This window comes from Castor canadensis, chromosome 4 (assembly GCF_047511655.1).
Source record: "Castor canadensis chromosome 4, mCasCan1.hap1v2, whole genome shotgun sequence".
Lineage (NCBI taxonomy): Eukaryota > Metazoa > Chordata > Mammalia > Rodentia > Castoridae > Castor > Castor canadensis.
The window spans coordinates 42371469-42386193 of record NC_133389.1 but is presented as its reverse complement, the minus strand read 5'-3'; the positions used below and the strand labels follow the sequence as shown (position 1 = coordinate 42386193).

General features: G+C 36.5%; 1 protein-coding gene across 15 annotated transcripts in view; it reads right to left on the bottom strand.

The window, feature by feature from the left end:
- The window catches only part of Garem1 (GRB2 associated regulator of MAPK1 subtype 1), a 189589-nt gene that overhangs the window by 120249 nt on the left and 54615 nt on the right, over positions 1-14725 (bottom strand). For all 15 annotated transcript variants that reach the window (XM_074070069.1, XM_020185797.2, XM_020185798.2 and 12 more), the window contains one exon: positions 4178-4318. Coding sequence is in view for 2 of the 15 variants with exons in the window: in XM_020185797.2 (XP_020041386.1) it covers positions 4178-4318 (141 nt within the window). In the remaining 13 variants the exon portion in view is untranslated. The remainder of the gene's footprint in view (positions 1-4177; positions 4319-14725) is intronic.

The window sequence follows — 14725 nt, the reverse complement described above, 5'->3', positions numbered from 1 at the left end:
ATCCTTGACAGCACAATGCCAAGCCACTGACACAGGTGAAACCTCACAGAACCTCCATAACATGTTCTAGGGTAAATCTCCACTGTGTGGAGTGGAGACTTGGTGCTTAGGAAGGGACAGAAAGTTCCAGAGCCTATAGTATACCCAGGTCTTTGTGGGGTCTGAGATTTAGATTACGTTTAAAGAAAATAAATATCGAGTTATGAATACTAAATTAAGTTTAAGGCCCTAAAAGGGAGTCACATGAGTTGTACTTTTGTGGTTAATAACTAGGGCCTACTGGACTGACCTCAGAGACAAAATGAATTTGATAGATATGTGAGTTACAAAAGGAGAAACATTCACCTTCAGGATCTCTTGCCTAGAATTTATTTGTACTGGAGATTTTTATTAATTTTTAAAAACACATGTTTTTTGTTCAACAAAGCAAGTAAAAGAGGGGGAAGTGGAGGCATGCAGGCGAATTACTGGGTCTGAATTTCCAGACAATTTTGAAGTTAGATATTCCAAATATGCAGAACGTAGAAAGATTCTGAGCTCTGTATTGCGTGTTTCTTGAGAAATCTTTGCCCTTCTGGTAGCAATGAGAAGTTAGAAAGTTTAGACAAAATTTACCTGTGATGCCTTTGAACAAAAATCTGTATGAAAGCAACAATCTCTCTTCTAAATGCTATGTCAATTTTTCTATTAGCAAAATATGTAATGCTGACTGAACACACTCTGCTGTCTCTCTTAGAACTGATTGTTATACCAAGAAAACTGTTCTCCAGGATTAAACTTATTTTTCCAGAATGAGTAAAGTCTTTATTTGTCCAAAGCACATCTAATTATTAAAGAATTTAGAATAATTAGCTTCTTATGACTACCATTCAGAGATCTCATGCAAACATCAAGTTATATTTCACTGTTCTTAAAGTTTCACTAAATTATTTCTTTTCACATGAGGAATTTCATGAAAATCTCTGATAGACAATATGGGAAAGGCACTCTGAATTGTGATTTCTTAAAGGTGTTAAATTATAAGCAGGCTACAGTGATACATGTCTATAATCTCAACACTTGGAAGGCTGAGGCAGGAGGATCTCAGCCTGCCCTATACAGTGAGACTCTACATCAAAACAAAACAAAAAAGATACTGACTTTCATCACTTTGCAGGACATGTGTGAATACAGTTGCTGTCTGTGACGGCCCAGGCTGTGCACTGCCCAACTTCAAGGGTCTCCAGTTACAAAGACCACAAAGTTAGGGGCACGGCCTGGAATAGGATGGTATTGCAGCTCTAAATGAAACAGTGTAGTGATCAAAAAGAATGCCTGCTACCTATGTGGGTAAACAGGACATGCTTGAAAAACTGAAAGGGACCATGTCATCAAGACACAAGGGCCAGCTTATACACAAATGTCCACATTTGGGATAATTTAGGTACTAACATAAATAAGGACAGTGATATAATCTTCTGAACGACACAAGAATACATTAAGGCATGCTGATCGCAACAGATAAGTAAGTAAATTGGAAAGAAGGAAACGATTTTCCTCACGGTAGAATGAAGGCAAATGTGTAAAGAGGAATGATGGAGTTAAGGTAGAAAAGCACCATTTTGCTATCCACAGTAAAACCTGGATCAGACAGAAATCATCAACAGCTGCTCATTCAGGTGGAGAGGCGGGCAGGAAGATTTAAAGAAGATTCCAGACAGTTATGGGGTATCAAGGTATCCTCTCTCAAATTTGCTCGTAATGGTAATTGTTTTGCAAAGAAATCAGATAACAGCTTAACCAAATGATTAAAACCGCTATCATTAATAAGGGACAAAATGGAGATGTGATTCCTGAGAAGGAAGTATCCGTTTTTCACTAGAGTCTTGGCACCTCAATTTCATTAAAAACAGTATGCATAGTTTGCAACATGAAGCTTGGTTTCCCAGTTACATGCAGCATATTATCCTTACAAATAAAGAGTAAGCTGCTGAACATATATCTTTTTCCCCAGTGAAAGCTGGATGGGTGTTAATACAAAACCTTATGTTCAAAATATTTGCAAATATTTGAAGGTATTTAGGAAAACTTTCTGACACTGTGGATGCCCATTTTCAACCCTGGCTACATTTCAACCAAAGTTTAAACTTTGGTTAAGTTTAAGCTTATCTTTTAAAACCCTGAAGCCACCCCACATTTCAGACCAATTAAATCAGAACTTCTGGAGGTAGAGCCTAGCGATTGGTCTTTCTAAACCTCCCTAGGTGATTCCAGAGTGTAGCCAGGTTTGAGATCTTTAGATCAAGCATCCACATCAATCAAGAAGTGTATTGTTTGTGTAGATATTCAAAGGATGAGCAAAATTGTTAAGGAGTGCGTAACCCAACTGGTGAGTAAAGGCATAAATATGTATAAACAGGTAGAGGTAAGAGATGAAGAGTGACATGTGCCAAATGAATGTGACACATAGTAAGTGGATCAAGGGCTCAGTGGGGGCAGCAGAGGACCCCTGTACCTCCCAACCCAATAATGGGCTAAGCAGTAGCATGGCCAAAGAAGGCAACTCCAGAGGGCTGAATGGTGTACATGTTAAAGTGTCCAGTGTGCTCAGGAAACAATGAGGTGACTAATCTAGCTAGAATAGATGGTTTACTCTTCAGGGTGAAAGTCTGGAGAAATAGGCAAGAGCTCTGGAGGGCCTTTTAAAAAACAAGGCAAGGAAGCCAGTGCCAGGACAGAGTATTCAAAGAGATTTGAGGCAAAAACCAAATGAAAGCATTCCTTTGAAAAGACTGATGTGACGGAGCTACAATGGTTTTAGGGGAAGACTAAAACTCAGTCTACTAGTAGAAAAACACAGGAAACTAGGTAAACTCATATATGCGATAAAGTTTTTCACAAAAACAGAAACCAGAATTTGAGCCTGCTAAAAACAGTGTTGCTCTCACCTACTGTAAAAACGTCTTGGGAGACTGGGCAGCCTGGAGGATCTGTCTTATTGTGTCCCTATGAAACCCATTAGCCTGGCTCCCAATCTCACAAATGTAATACATTCTGCAGCTAAATGTTTGTGTTTTTCCCAGGAAGGTTACTCACAAAGGTATGTAATATAATTGTAGAGGACAAAGTTTAGGCCACAAAATTCTCCTTCTTATAATATTTTTGAATAAGGATTTTTGAGAAGCTCAGTGATCCCTGGGGCATATTAACAATTGAAAACTCCTAGGAATCCAAGAAGGTATCAGTTCATTCATTCATTTATTATTTATTGTGCAAATACCATTTGCTACTGTTCTGGACAGCAGAACTACAATAAGGTCCCTTTTCCAAATAGAAAACTTGCTAAATATTGTAGAGAGGTCAATCAGAAACAAAATGTCAATCTAGGGCTATATAATTTATAGTTAGTTGGTTAAAATGTCCTGCTGTAACTTTTTAAAAAGTTGAAGAATAATAGAGAAAAAGTTAAGAACCTTTATAGAATGAACTATAAACAACAGAAGAAAGTATGGCATGAGTTTGTTTTTTAAAAACTGTATGTATAAGCTATTAATATTGAAAGTTTATTCAAGCCACTAAATATATCCCAAGTTTAGTTCTGGCATAGAATATACTCAATCAAAGTGAATTCAATGACATCACTGAAGTGAATGGAGTTTAAAGGGAGGGGAGAAGGCACCTATCACAAGAGCAGTGAGATCCTCTCAGCTTCTGTGTTCTAAAAGCCTAGTTGAATAAAACAACATGTCCAGGTATCTGAACAGCCAAGCCAATACATTTAAAACGAGACCACAATGCTCACGTGTGAAATGGCACTTTGTGGAATCATTATATCATAGTCATTCACAAAAACAATACTCAACTTTTACACTGGGTTACTTAGAGACATGAGCCCTTGTTGCTCAGAGGTTGGCTATACGAATTGATTTTAATTCCCAGATTGCAGAGAAGTTCTTTGCATTTGTAAAATTTTCATCTTATAAATAACTAGCTGCATTAATTAGAAATACCTATGACAAAATGAATCTGAGAATTCACTGATTAATTAACCACACAAATGTGTTTGAGTCTTCTTTTTTCTAAGTCATGACACTCTAGCTTATAGAAAATTCCTATGTTCCCACCATGAAGGAAAAAAGTGAACTTTCAAGTCCTTTTCCTCCTTCTGCCTGTTCCCATCTCTTGAGAGGAGTCTTACCTGCATAATGTACAGGAATCTCTATCTTTGGCCCAATGACATAGTGACCCTCTTCTAGGCTATGGGCAGTGATGGTGGTCCACTGACGACACGAATGTATTAGCAGGTAGTCATTCTCCCGCAGTCCTTCTATGCATTCTCCTAGAAAAATACAATTTTATATAAGAAACTTATAATCCAAAAGTGGTTACTCCATACTCTGCAATAAAATTTCCTTAGTTAAAACTTTACAAATGCAGAAGTTGACCGTTCATCCCAATATGAGAAAATTTCATTCTTGAGTCAGTTTAAAAAAAAACAAAAGAAAGTTATTGCACACCAAGTGGAAACTGTATACAGGATTCTATTACAATTTTCCATTTATTTGGCAAAATGATATTCAAATACTTTACTGTACCTAAACAGTTATATTTTAATGATAATAAAAAAATTTAAGTGCCTTCAGAGCATTAGGTACTGTTTAAATGCTTTGTATATATTATATCATGTAATTAGAACTTTATGAAGTAGGTATTGCTTCTTTGTAACAGGTGAGAAAAATCAAGGTCTGAAACATTAGGTAACATGTCTAAACACACAAATTTAATGAGCAGAAAAGTGGGAATTTAAACCTAGGCCAATTTGATTCCAAAGCTCATGCTTTTAATCACTATAATAAAACTATCAAAAATAAATAATAAACTCATGTCTGTTGAAAGAGTACTTGAAATTAAATGTGTAGATTTCCTTTTAAATTTTACATCTGCCAGTTCTCTCTGGCCTCCTCCCAAACCTCCCAATCAATTAAGCATAATGAAGCTTTATAGCAGCCAAATGAAATTATTTTTCATTTTAATATTCTCTGAAGTACTTTTTTAGCCTTTGAACTGATGACAAACTATTTCAAAAGAGAAACCCACTCCCTGAAATGTAAAAGATGTTTTCAGATGCTGACATAATCCCCACCATTAATTCTGGGTTAGTCATCTTAAATGCTCAATGAAATATCTAAAAAGTCTAATTCCTTCATACAGAAAACTTACTCCTTACTTTGATGTTGACTTTATTATAATTATTAAGATTATTAGTAACATAACTGTTTTAAAGGTACAATTATAGATCTTTCTGAAATTGTGTCAGTACTTTTCAGTTAATAGAAAAGGCAATGGTGATCAATTTGGTTATCCCAACCATAAACCATCTAATTTATTTCCAAGCCATGTAACAATCTTTAAAAGAGTCTTAATAAAAATGTGGTATCTATACACAATGGAATTTTCTGCAGCCATATAAGAACAAAATGTTATCATTCGCTGGTAAATGGATGGAATTGGAGAACATCATTCTGAGTGAGGTTAGCCTGGCCCAAAAGACCAAAAATCGTATGTTCTCCCTCATATGTGGACATTAGATCAAGGGCAAACACAAGAAGGGGATTGGACTTTGAGCACATGATAAAAGCGAGAGCACACAAGGGAGGGGTAAGGATAGGTAAGACACCTAAAAAACTAGCTAGCATTTGTTGCTCTTAACGCAGAGAAACTAAAGCAGATACCTTAAAAGCAACTGAGGCCAATAGGAAAAGGGGACCAGGAACTAGAGAAAAGGTGAGATCAAAAAGAATTAACCTAGAAGGTAACACCCACGCACAGGAAATCAATGTGAGTCAATGCCCTGTATAGCTATCCTTATCTCAACCAGCAAAACCCCTTGTTCCTTCCTATTATTGCTTATACTCTCTCTACAACAAAATTAGAAATAAGAATTAGAAATAAGGGCAAAATAGTTTCTGCTGGGTATTGAGGGGGTAGGGGGGAGAGGGAGGGAGCAGAGAGGGTGGTAAGGGAGGGGGTGGGGGCAGGGGGGAGAAATGACCCAAGCCTTGTATGCACATATGAATAATAATAATAAAAAATAGTCTTAATACTCAAGAGTATTTATCATTGTGGTAGAAAACACAGAGTTAAAAACTTCATTTTTTCAGAAGGGGAAAAGAAACACAAAGTGACCTGGAGGTAGAGTAATATGAGTGAGAAGAGAGGCTCTAACTCATCAGGGGGTAAATTTCCAAACCTTACTTCCCTGCCCTTCATGCTTTGGAAGGTCTGGGCTTTTTCATGGTGACATCTTCTGGGGGCCATAAGTACTCATGAGCCCTTTGCATCCCTCAAGTATGTTAGGGCAGGAAGGAACGAGCTAGAACCCCTGCTCCCAAGGAGAAATCAAGCAGCTGCTTCTTGAGCTATCGCCCATCCCCACCAGAAGGGGCAGACACAGTGGGCAGAAGAGTTGTAAGTACCAGGTGTGGAGTTCAGCATACCTGGTCTCAGTAAATATTGTGACACCCACCATGTATTATCTTGGGCAGGACATTTATGCTTTTCACCTATGAGGTAGATAACCACATATACCACATATACAGTGACAGAGAATGGAAAATAATTAGCACCAAGTCAGCAATATTAGAAGTGATCAGGAAACATCAGCTACTAACTTTATTGTACATGTTTTTCCCTAAAATATAATCCTTATTTGAACACTATAATTAGGTCATGTTATCCTTACCAAATTAGGAAATGATCTTTAGAGGAGTCATGAAACTTGCTCAAAGCTGGACAAACTGACTTCAGGGACTCACAACATTTCCTCTCTGATCTTCTGCCATCATATTGTCCTGTGCCTCAAAAATCACTGACAGTAACCCAAGAGCAGGGAGAAGCTAACCTTCAGCTTCACCTCTCACTCATTCACTCAACTAATGTGACAAACATGGTTCTGAGCATTAGGGATACATCAGTGAACAAAACACAGCACTAGGTACCCAACAGGGAAGAGGAGACAGCCAATACCACCACCAACAAATGAGTATTTAGATTACAAATGAATTAGAAGTGAGAAGTGCTATGATTAAAATGAAAAAAGACTTCTTATTTTAAAATATTCTTTATCTGTTTAGCAAACACTGATTTTTATTGAGTGTCTTTTAGGAGCAGGCAATCAGGGAGTGGGCAAAAATATAAAGGAGAAGGGTTCCCACAGTCAAAAAGTCCACATTCTCACTGGAGCCATGTGCTCAGTTTTAATTGATGTAAGGCAGGGCAAGACCCAGGCTGTGCAGGAGGGATAAGAAATCAAGAGTGGAGACAGGGACTTCTGCAGAGAAGATAAAGAGAAAAGCATTAAAGGAAAAATATAGCAATTGGGCTGTTTCTGCGTTGATGAATGAGTTGGGTTTAGATGAGAGGGAGGCAATAGGGAGCCATTGAAGGATAAGGGAATGACCAAATCTCTGCTTTAGGAAAATTAATCTGATGGTACTACAAAAGGATGGAGTGGAGTAAGGAGAAACCAGAGCCATCAGGCATATGCAAGAAACTCAGGGGTAGAACACACTGCCGTTCAGGGAAAAAAGAAAAATGTCATTTTCTTCAGCTAAATTGTTATATCATAAAAACCATTTTAATTTTATTCCACAGTGGCTCTAAAGAGGCAGCCAAGAAACAACTACAGTCAAGTTAATCAAAATGAAAATTTAATGTTAAATCCTACTGCTTGCTGGTATAGTAAACACTCTAACAAGAGGATTCAGAGTGAATTTCAAAGCTGTAAAGTAGTAAGAAACCAATGCCTTTATTTTAGTTTACAACTTTTTAATTTTTTTTAACTACTGAACCATGTGCCTGCTTTAGGCAAAATAAGTTTCACAAAATTGTCTAGAAATAAAACTTAATATCATCACTTAAAATATCCTAGGGCAGGCCACTAATAGAGATACTACATTAAGCAAATTCATAAAGTAAATATTTTGTGCTATAATTATCCTCTTGCTTAACTTCAATGTAGAACATACTAAAGTTTATATATTTGGTTCAATGATGTAGTAACAAAAAGTATAAAATAACTGTTAAATTTCAAAATATGTGAATGCCACTCTGAAATGTCCTCATACCTAGCATGCTTCTAGGATAACCTTATTTCCCTGATTTGACCTTGACCCCTTCAACATTAACTCCTACATTCCTGTTAAAATAATTTTTAACACTAGGATAAACTTCAGAGTGACTCTGCTTTAAAACAAGGTCCAATTTCAAAATCCAAAATAAGTATTTATTAGCTGGACATGCATAAATGGGTAACTTCTTTCTCTCCTTTTGTTTCTGGGATAAAATATTCTTCTGAGTAACCTTTTTTGCTACCTTTTCCCAGTGTTTTCCCCCTTTATATCAGGTTTAACTATAGCAGTTTAAGGTTCTACCCTTAGCCTACTGTTTTTCCTTTATAGTGTTATACATTTTTCAAAGGTTCAATTAGTTATAAACAATTCCCCAATCCATGCTACCCATTACTAATTTCTATTCCAAGCACCTATTCTACATTTTAAACTGGACGTCCTTCTGCCATTTGTTATGAATCATATCACACACACTTATCAAAGAACAACTATGTTTAGGATCTGGCAATATGGTAGTGAGCCAAATACCTGCCTTCTACAGCTATCCTCTTGGGGTTTCTACCTTTTTACTCTTCTAATTTATTTAAAAATTCCTATAGATAAAATTCTTTGAAATGCAATATCCTACTCTTCCATACATGTGCCTTCAATGGTTCTCACTCATTCTTTGGTACCCATTCTGCATTACAGCCCCGTGGGACTGTTATCTGTTCACATATCTGCTGCACTCTCATGTAACTGGGCTCTCTTCTCACTGCCATTCCCTTTCTGGGATCTATCTTCCAACTTCTATTTACCCAGTTCCTCATCCTATTCACTCTTAAAGACCAGTTCACATGCCACCTGCATGAATGTTTTCCTCACCTGGAGCCTAATCCTAATTGTGTTCACTTAAAAATACACTGGTTTTGTAGCTTTCCTTATATTTTATGCTAAATTGAGTATTTGTTTTAGAGTAATGAGCACAAGAAACTTAGATCACCGCTTTAATGTTTGTACATAAATATGAAATTACAATAAAACAATTTAAAGTGGTAGGAATTATAAGCATTATTTTCCTTTAAAAACTGGTCCATATATTCTTCACATTTATGAAACATGGTTTGGGGGGTTAAGGAACAAAGATATTTAGGACCATAAGCAACAGCTTTTCCAAACTACCCTGCCTTACTAGTGCCCACAGCAATGCAACACAGCAGCCCATGCTCACTGCCTTGTGGTTTTGTTATGCTTTAAAAATATTCTATTACAATATGCTGATCTTTACAACACTGCCTCCCTACTGGATGTTATTTCTTTTATGCCACTCCGAACTAGCAACATTACAGTTGAATATACCTGAAATTCTACATAAGTATAGTGCCGAAGTGTGTGAGTTACTTAGGATGGTTCTGAACTAGTTCAAGTAGTGATATAACATTTATCACAGTAGAATCTAAGTCTCTAGTAAATGCTTTGTAAAAATTTTTAAACCTGAAGACAAGGTACAGGTTGAACATTCCTAATCCAAAATGCCCCAAAATCCAAAAACTTTTGGATGTTAGCATGATTCTATAAGTGAAAATTCCATACTTGACCGCATGTGCGAACTGCAGCGAAAATGCAGGCACACTAAAATACTATTCAAAATTACTTTCAAGTTATGTGTACAAAATATATATGAAATATAAGTAAATTTTGTGTTTAGACTTACATCCCATCCTCAAGGTGGATGTATACTTGAATGTCTAAATAGGTATTTCTATTGAACCTGTTAGCTTACTACTACTGAGTTTTCTCTTAATTTTAGGATGAATCCAGAAAATAGAAGACAAATATCTATGTTAGCTTCTTGTGTTACATAGAATACACCCTTGTTAACAGAAGGAAAAAGAAAAGGTCAAATATGACTTTAGATAATTCTCTAAATTGTGTCATGATTTTGATAGCTAGTAAATTAATTTTTAAAAATTTTCCACACTTCTGTTATCATTCGCTGGTAAATGGATGGAATTGGAGAACATCATTCTGAGTGAGGTTAGCCTGGCCCAAAAGACCAAAAATCGTATGCTCTCCCTCATATGTGGACATTAGATCAAGGGCAAACACAACAAGGGGATTGGACTATGAGCACATGATAAAAGCGAGAGCACACAAGGGAGGGGTGAGGATAGGTAAGACACCTAAAAAACTAGCTAGCATTTGTTGCCCTTAATGCAGAGAAACTAAAGCAGATACCTTAAAGCAACTGAGGCCAATAGGAAAAGGGGACCAGGAACTAGAGAAAAGGTTAGATCAAAAAGAATTAACCTAGAAGGTAACGCCCACGCACAGGAAATCAATGTGAGTCAATGCCCTGTATAACTATCCTTATCTCAACCAGCAAAACCCCTTGTTCCTTCCTATTATTGCTTATACTCTCTCTACAACAAAATTAGAGATAAGGGCAAAATAGTTTCTGCTGGGTATTGAGGGGGGGGAGCGGGAGGGGGTGGAGTGGGTGGTAAGGGAGGGGGTGGGGGCAGGGGGGAGAAATGAACCAAGCCTTGTATGCACATATGAATAATAAAAGAAAAATGAAAAAAAAATAAATAAATAAAATAAAATCAGCAAGCCAAAAAAAAAAAAAAAAAAAGAAAAATTTTCCACACTTCTGTTCCTTTGTACCTAGTGGTATTTTATACCAGAGTAACAGTAACAGGCTTAGTCAACAACTTGGAACTGTATTGCTATAGAAGGTGTTTGCTTTTAACCCTTTTGACACTTGGAATACCTAACTTTCAAAACAAATATATAATAGTATATTGCTGATTCATTTTTTTAAAGTATGCTTTTATTCCTGATTAGTTTGGTTTCTTCTCAGCACCTCAGGAGAACTGGCTATTGTGGACACTTATATGCTTGCTGACAGATTAATAACTGAAATAATCAGATTTGCTAGTACATGTGCAATTGACTGAAGTTGATATTGTTTTTACCTGTTGTGGACCTAAAGTGATCCTTATGTCTAGCTAAATCTATTAACAACAGATTTAATAACTTTTATGATTTCTATGCTGTCCCTTATTACAAGTAGTTGTTAGTTGTCCTGTTTTTCCCAATGTCAAAAGGAAAATTGGTTAAGTCATAATACTGAACTTGAAATTTCTCACTGGTATTAAATCATATGGCATTATTTTAACTATGTGTTCCTTTTCATGAAGGAAGGAAACCAATAACTCAGGTAAGCAGTCAAACTACTACATTTCTCTCACAATTTAAAAATTTTTTAAAATACCTTCAGTGTCAGGAGCTGATCACCAAGTAAGTCTCTTCTACTTTCCAGGTGCACAGTAGACATAGTGTGTGGTACCATTGATGCTAATGTTGCCATGGCACTGAGTTCTAGCCAATGAGATGTAAGCAGAGATGTGTTCCCACTTCTGCTCTAGCCTTACCCACAAAAGCAGCTCACAAGCTATCCTCTGTGCTCTTTCCTCCATCAACAGCTAAATATTGATTCCCAGGACCACCTTAGAACAAGCCAAAGATAGCACAGCTGCCAGCAGTCTAGATTCCTAATTAATACACAGTGGAACAAACTACTTATCATTCCCTGACCACACACTGTGCTGCCATGTGGCAATACCCTTCCACTGTGCTATTACACCAGTGATGGCTGCAGTCTCCTTTCCTGTTACACTAGTTAGTTTACCTGAACTAAAACATCTACAGACAAAACCTTCAGCATCTGCAATCTCCTGATTATACTAACAACCCCAAAGCTTTTGTTATAGAGGCCATTCTTTGTAAGTATTCTTCATAAATAACAAATCCTACTGCTCATTCCTTTAGTTGCATTTCATTCTATAAACTGAGTAATATAATTAAATTTTCTTTAAATGCTAATTCAATGTATGAGGTCCTGGTTCTTTCATTGTCTCCCAGATAAACAAGAATAGAATATAGCATTGTGACAATATTTCTCTGTCCCACAGGACTACAATCCAAATAAGGTATACAAAAGGGCATGTGAGGGGGGAGGAGGTGAAGATGTGATGTCACAGCAAACTGCTACAGAAAAATGATACGGAAGTCACAAAAATCAAAAACAAAAATGTTGCCTGCAATGAGAAGGTAGTAGGATATTCAAAAGAGAAAATAATAAAAGGGGAGGAGAATCCTGAAAGAAATAACTAATTGGCACGTAACTATTAAAAGGAAGAAATTATAAAGCAATCAGGAAGGATATGGTTACAGGAAATCACTGAAGCACAGGTAATAATTTGAAATCAATGGAAACTGAAGAACCCAAAGCTTCAGGAAGAAGAGAAGGAGTGCTTTTAGCTTAATGGTTGAGGTATTATACGACTGTGTAGGACTAAAGAGGAAGGAACAGACGTGGGTATAAATCAAATACAGGTACTATATCTGAAGCCACTTGGTTAGAGCTTCCCAAATGGTTAAAAAAAAAAAAAAAGACAAAGCTTCTGGCACAGATAGTGTATGAGTGTAAAAACAAAATCAGTGTTCTAAATATGGGCAGACATAATGAATAATTTTAGTATCCAGAAGTCATGGATAACATTCTACTCTATCAAATGATCCTCCAAGGATGTACATACGCCTGCATATTTCTGCACTCATCTACTTCAATGGTGCAGCTTGCTTCTAGGTATTGTCATTTTGTGAACACTAAGACATGTCTTGTGGTACAAAGGAAGGCATCTAGAAAAACTGTTTAACTATACTCAACAACAGTACTACTCGGACTTAGCAACTGTCATGTTCTAATCACTTCTAAAAATGAAAACCTATCAGATTGTCTCAGAGCCAATTGTCTCTTGTGTGAGAAGATCCTGCAGTCCTGAGGAAAACAGTTCTGACCCTAGGCTGATGTTCACTATAATCATCGGGAGATTTATACTCCAATCAAGTCCTATCTCAGACCAATGAAATCAGAATCCTTAGGGGTAGGGCTCAAGAGCCTGCATGTTCTGAAATTTCTCAGTGTGTTAATGTGCCAACAGAGTTCAGAGCAAGGGCCCTAGAGATTTCACGCCAATGGGTGACTCAGCTCTTGCACCTGTTGTGAGAAGGAAGTGAGATAAAACTTATCAGGTGCTTAAAACTATTAGCCACACATTAAGTTCTCAAAGAGTGCTGTTATAAATGTCTCCAAATACCTCAGCTGACAACATTCTCTCAGGCAACTGAACTTGAGTAGCATTTATTATGGGGTTTTTTCATTTTATAGTAATTATAAACTATCTTTTATCATTTGACATTTTACATATAAATATATATATATATGTATCATGTTTCTATAATTAGACTGTGGCATTCTAGGGAGTCAAGGACTTTCATTATCCTCTTTCCAGGCTAAAGTCAATCACCCAGCTGCTATTAATAAACCATTGATAATTGAACATGGTCACTTTTTACTACTTAGCTCCCACATATTCATAAACTATCAGATGAAATTAAAGGTATTAACCTCCTGTCTTATAAAAAATAAGGACAATTTTATTTTCTCAGACCTGTCCTTATACTTACATCTTTTTTCCCAATACATTACTATTTCAGGATAATGGGAACTTTTCATCATTGCCTTCACCACAATAACTCCTATCAGTTTTGTCGTTATGATTCATTTTTTAACTGAGCATGGCAGAGATTGCTAGATGTCACCATTATTCCAGTCACTTTGTCTTCAGTAATGATCCCTTATGTTAACTGAGCTGCCCAGAATGCAGAATCTGTTCCCAGCCCTGACAGCAATTAGGTGTAACAATGCAACTAGGCAATAGTCAGGAGGATATAGAGGAAATGCCATGTACAACTTCTATGATCATCTTTTCTTAAAAAAAATTTCTTCAACATATTAGAAAATTCACCAAAGTTTACAATCCAATGGTTTTAACATATTCACAGCAACGATGTGCAATCATTACTATAATATTATTTCAGAACACTTCTATCACTCCCAACAGAAACTACACAGCTATTAGCATACATTCCCTAGTCACATTTATAGGGAGCCATGAATCAACTTTCTGTATCTATAGTTTTTCCTCTGGTGGACAATTCCTGTAAGTGGAATTATAAAACATATGGTCTTTTGTTTCTGGCTTCTTTCACCTGACATAAGGTTTTCAAGGTTTACCTATGTTGCTGCATATACCAGTAGTTAATTCCTTTTTTTGGCCAAATAATATTTGATTGTACGAATATACCACCTTTTCTTTATTCACTCACTAAATGTCAGATGTTTGGATTATTTGGCTTTGGTGGTTACTGAATAATGAATATTACTATAAACATCTATGTACAAGTTTTTGTGTGGATATATGTTTTCATATTATGTGGATGTACACCTAGGGATAAAATTGTTGGGTCATGTAGTAACTCTAAATTGAAGGAACTGCCAGTCTGTTTCCCAAAGTGGCTGTACTATTTTACATTCTCCTTAGCAATGAACATTCTAGCTTCTGCACATCTTCACCCACACTAACTATGTCCATCTTTTTAATTGTAGCCATCCTAGTAGATATACAGTGGTATCCCATCGTGGTTTGGATTTGTGTATCTCTAATGCTTAGTGATAAGGAACATCTTTTCACGAATTTATCAGTCACTTGTATAATTTTAGAGAAATG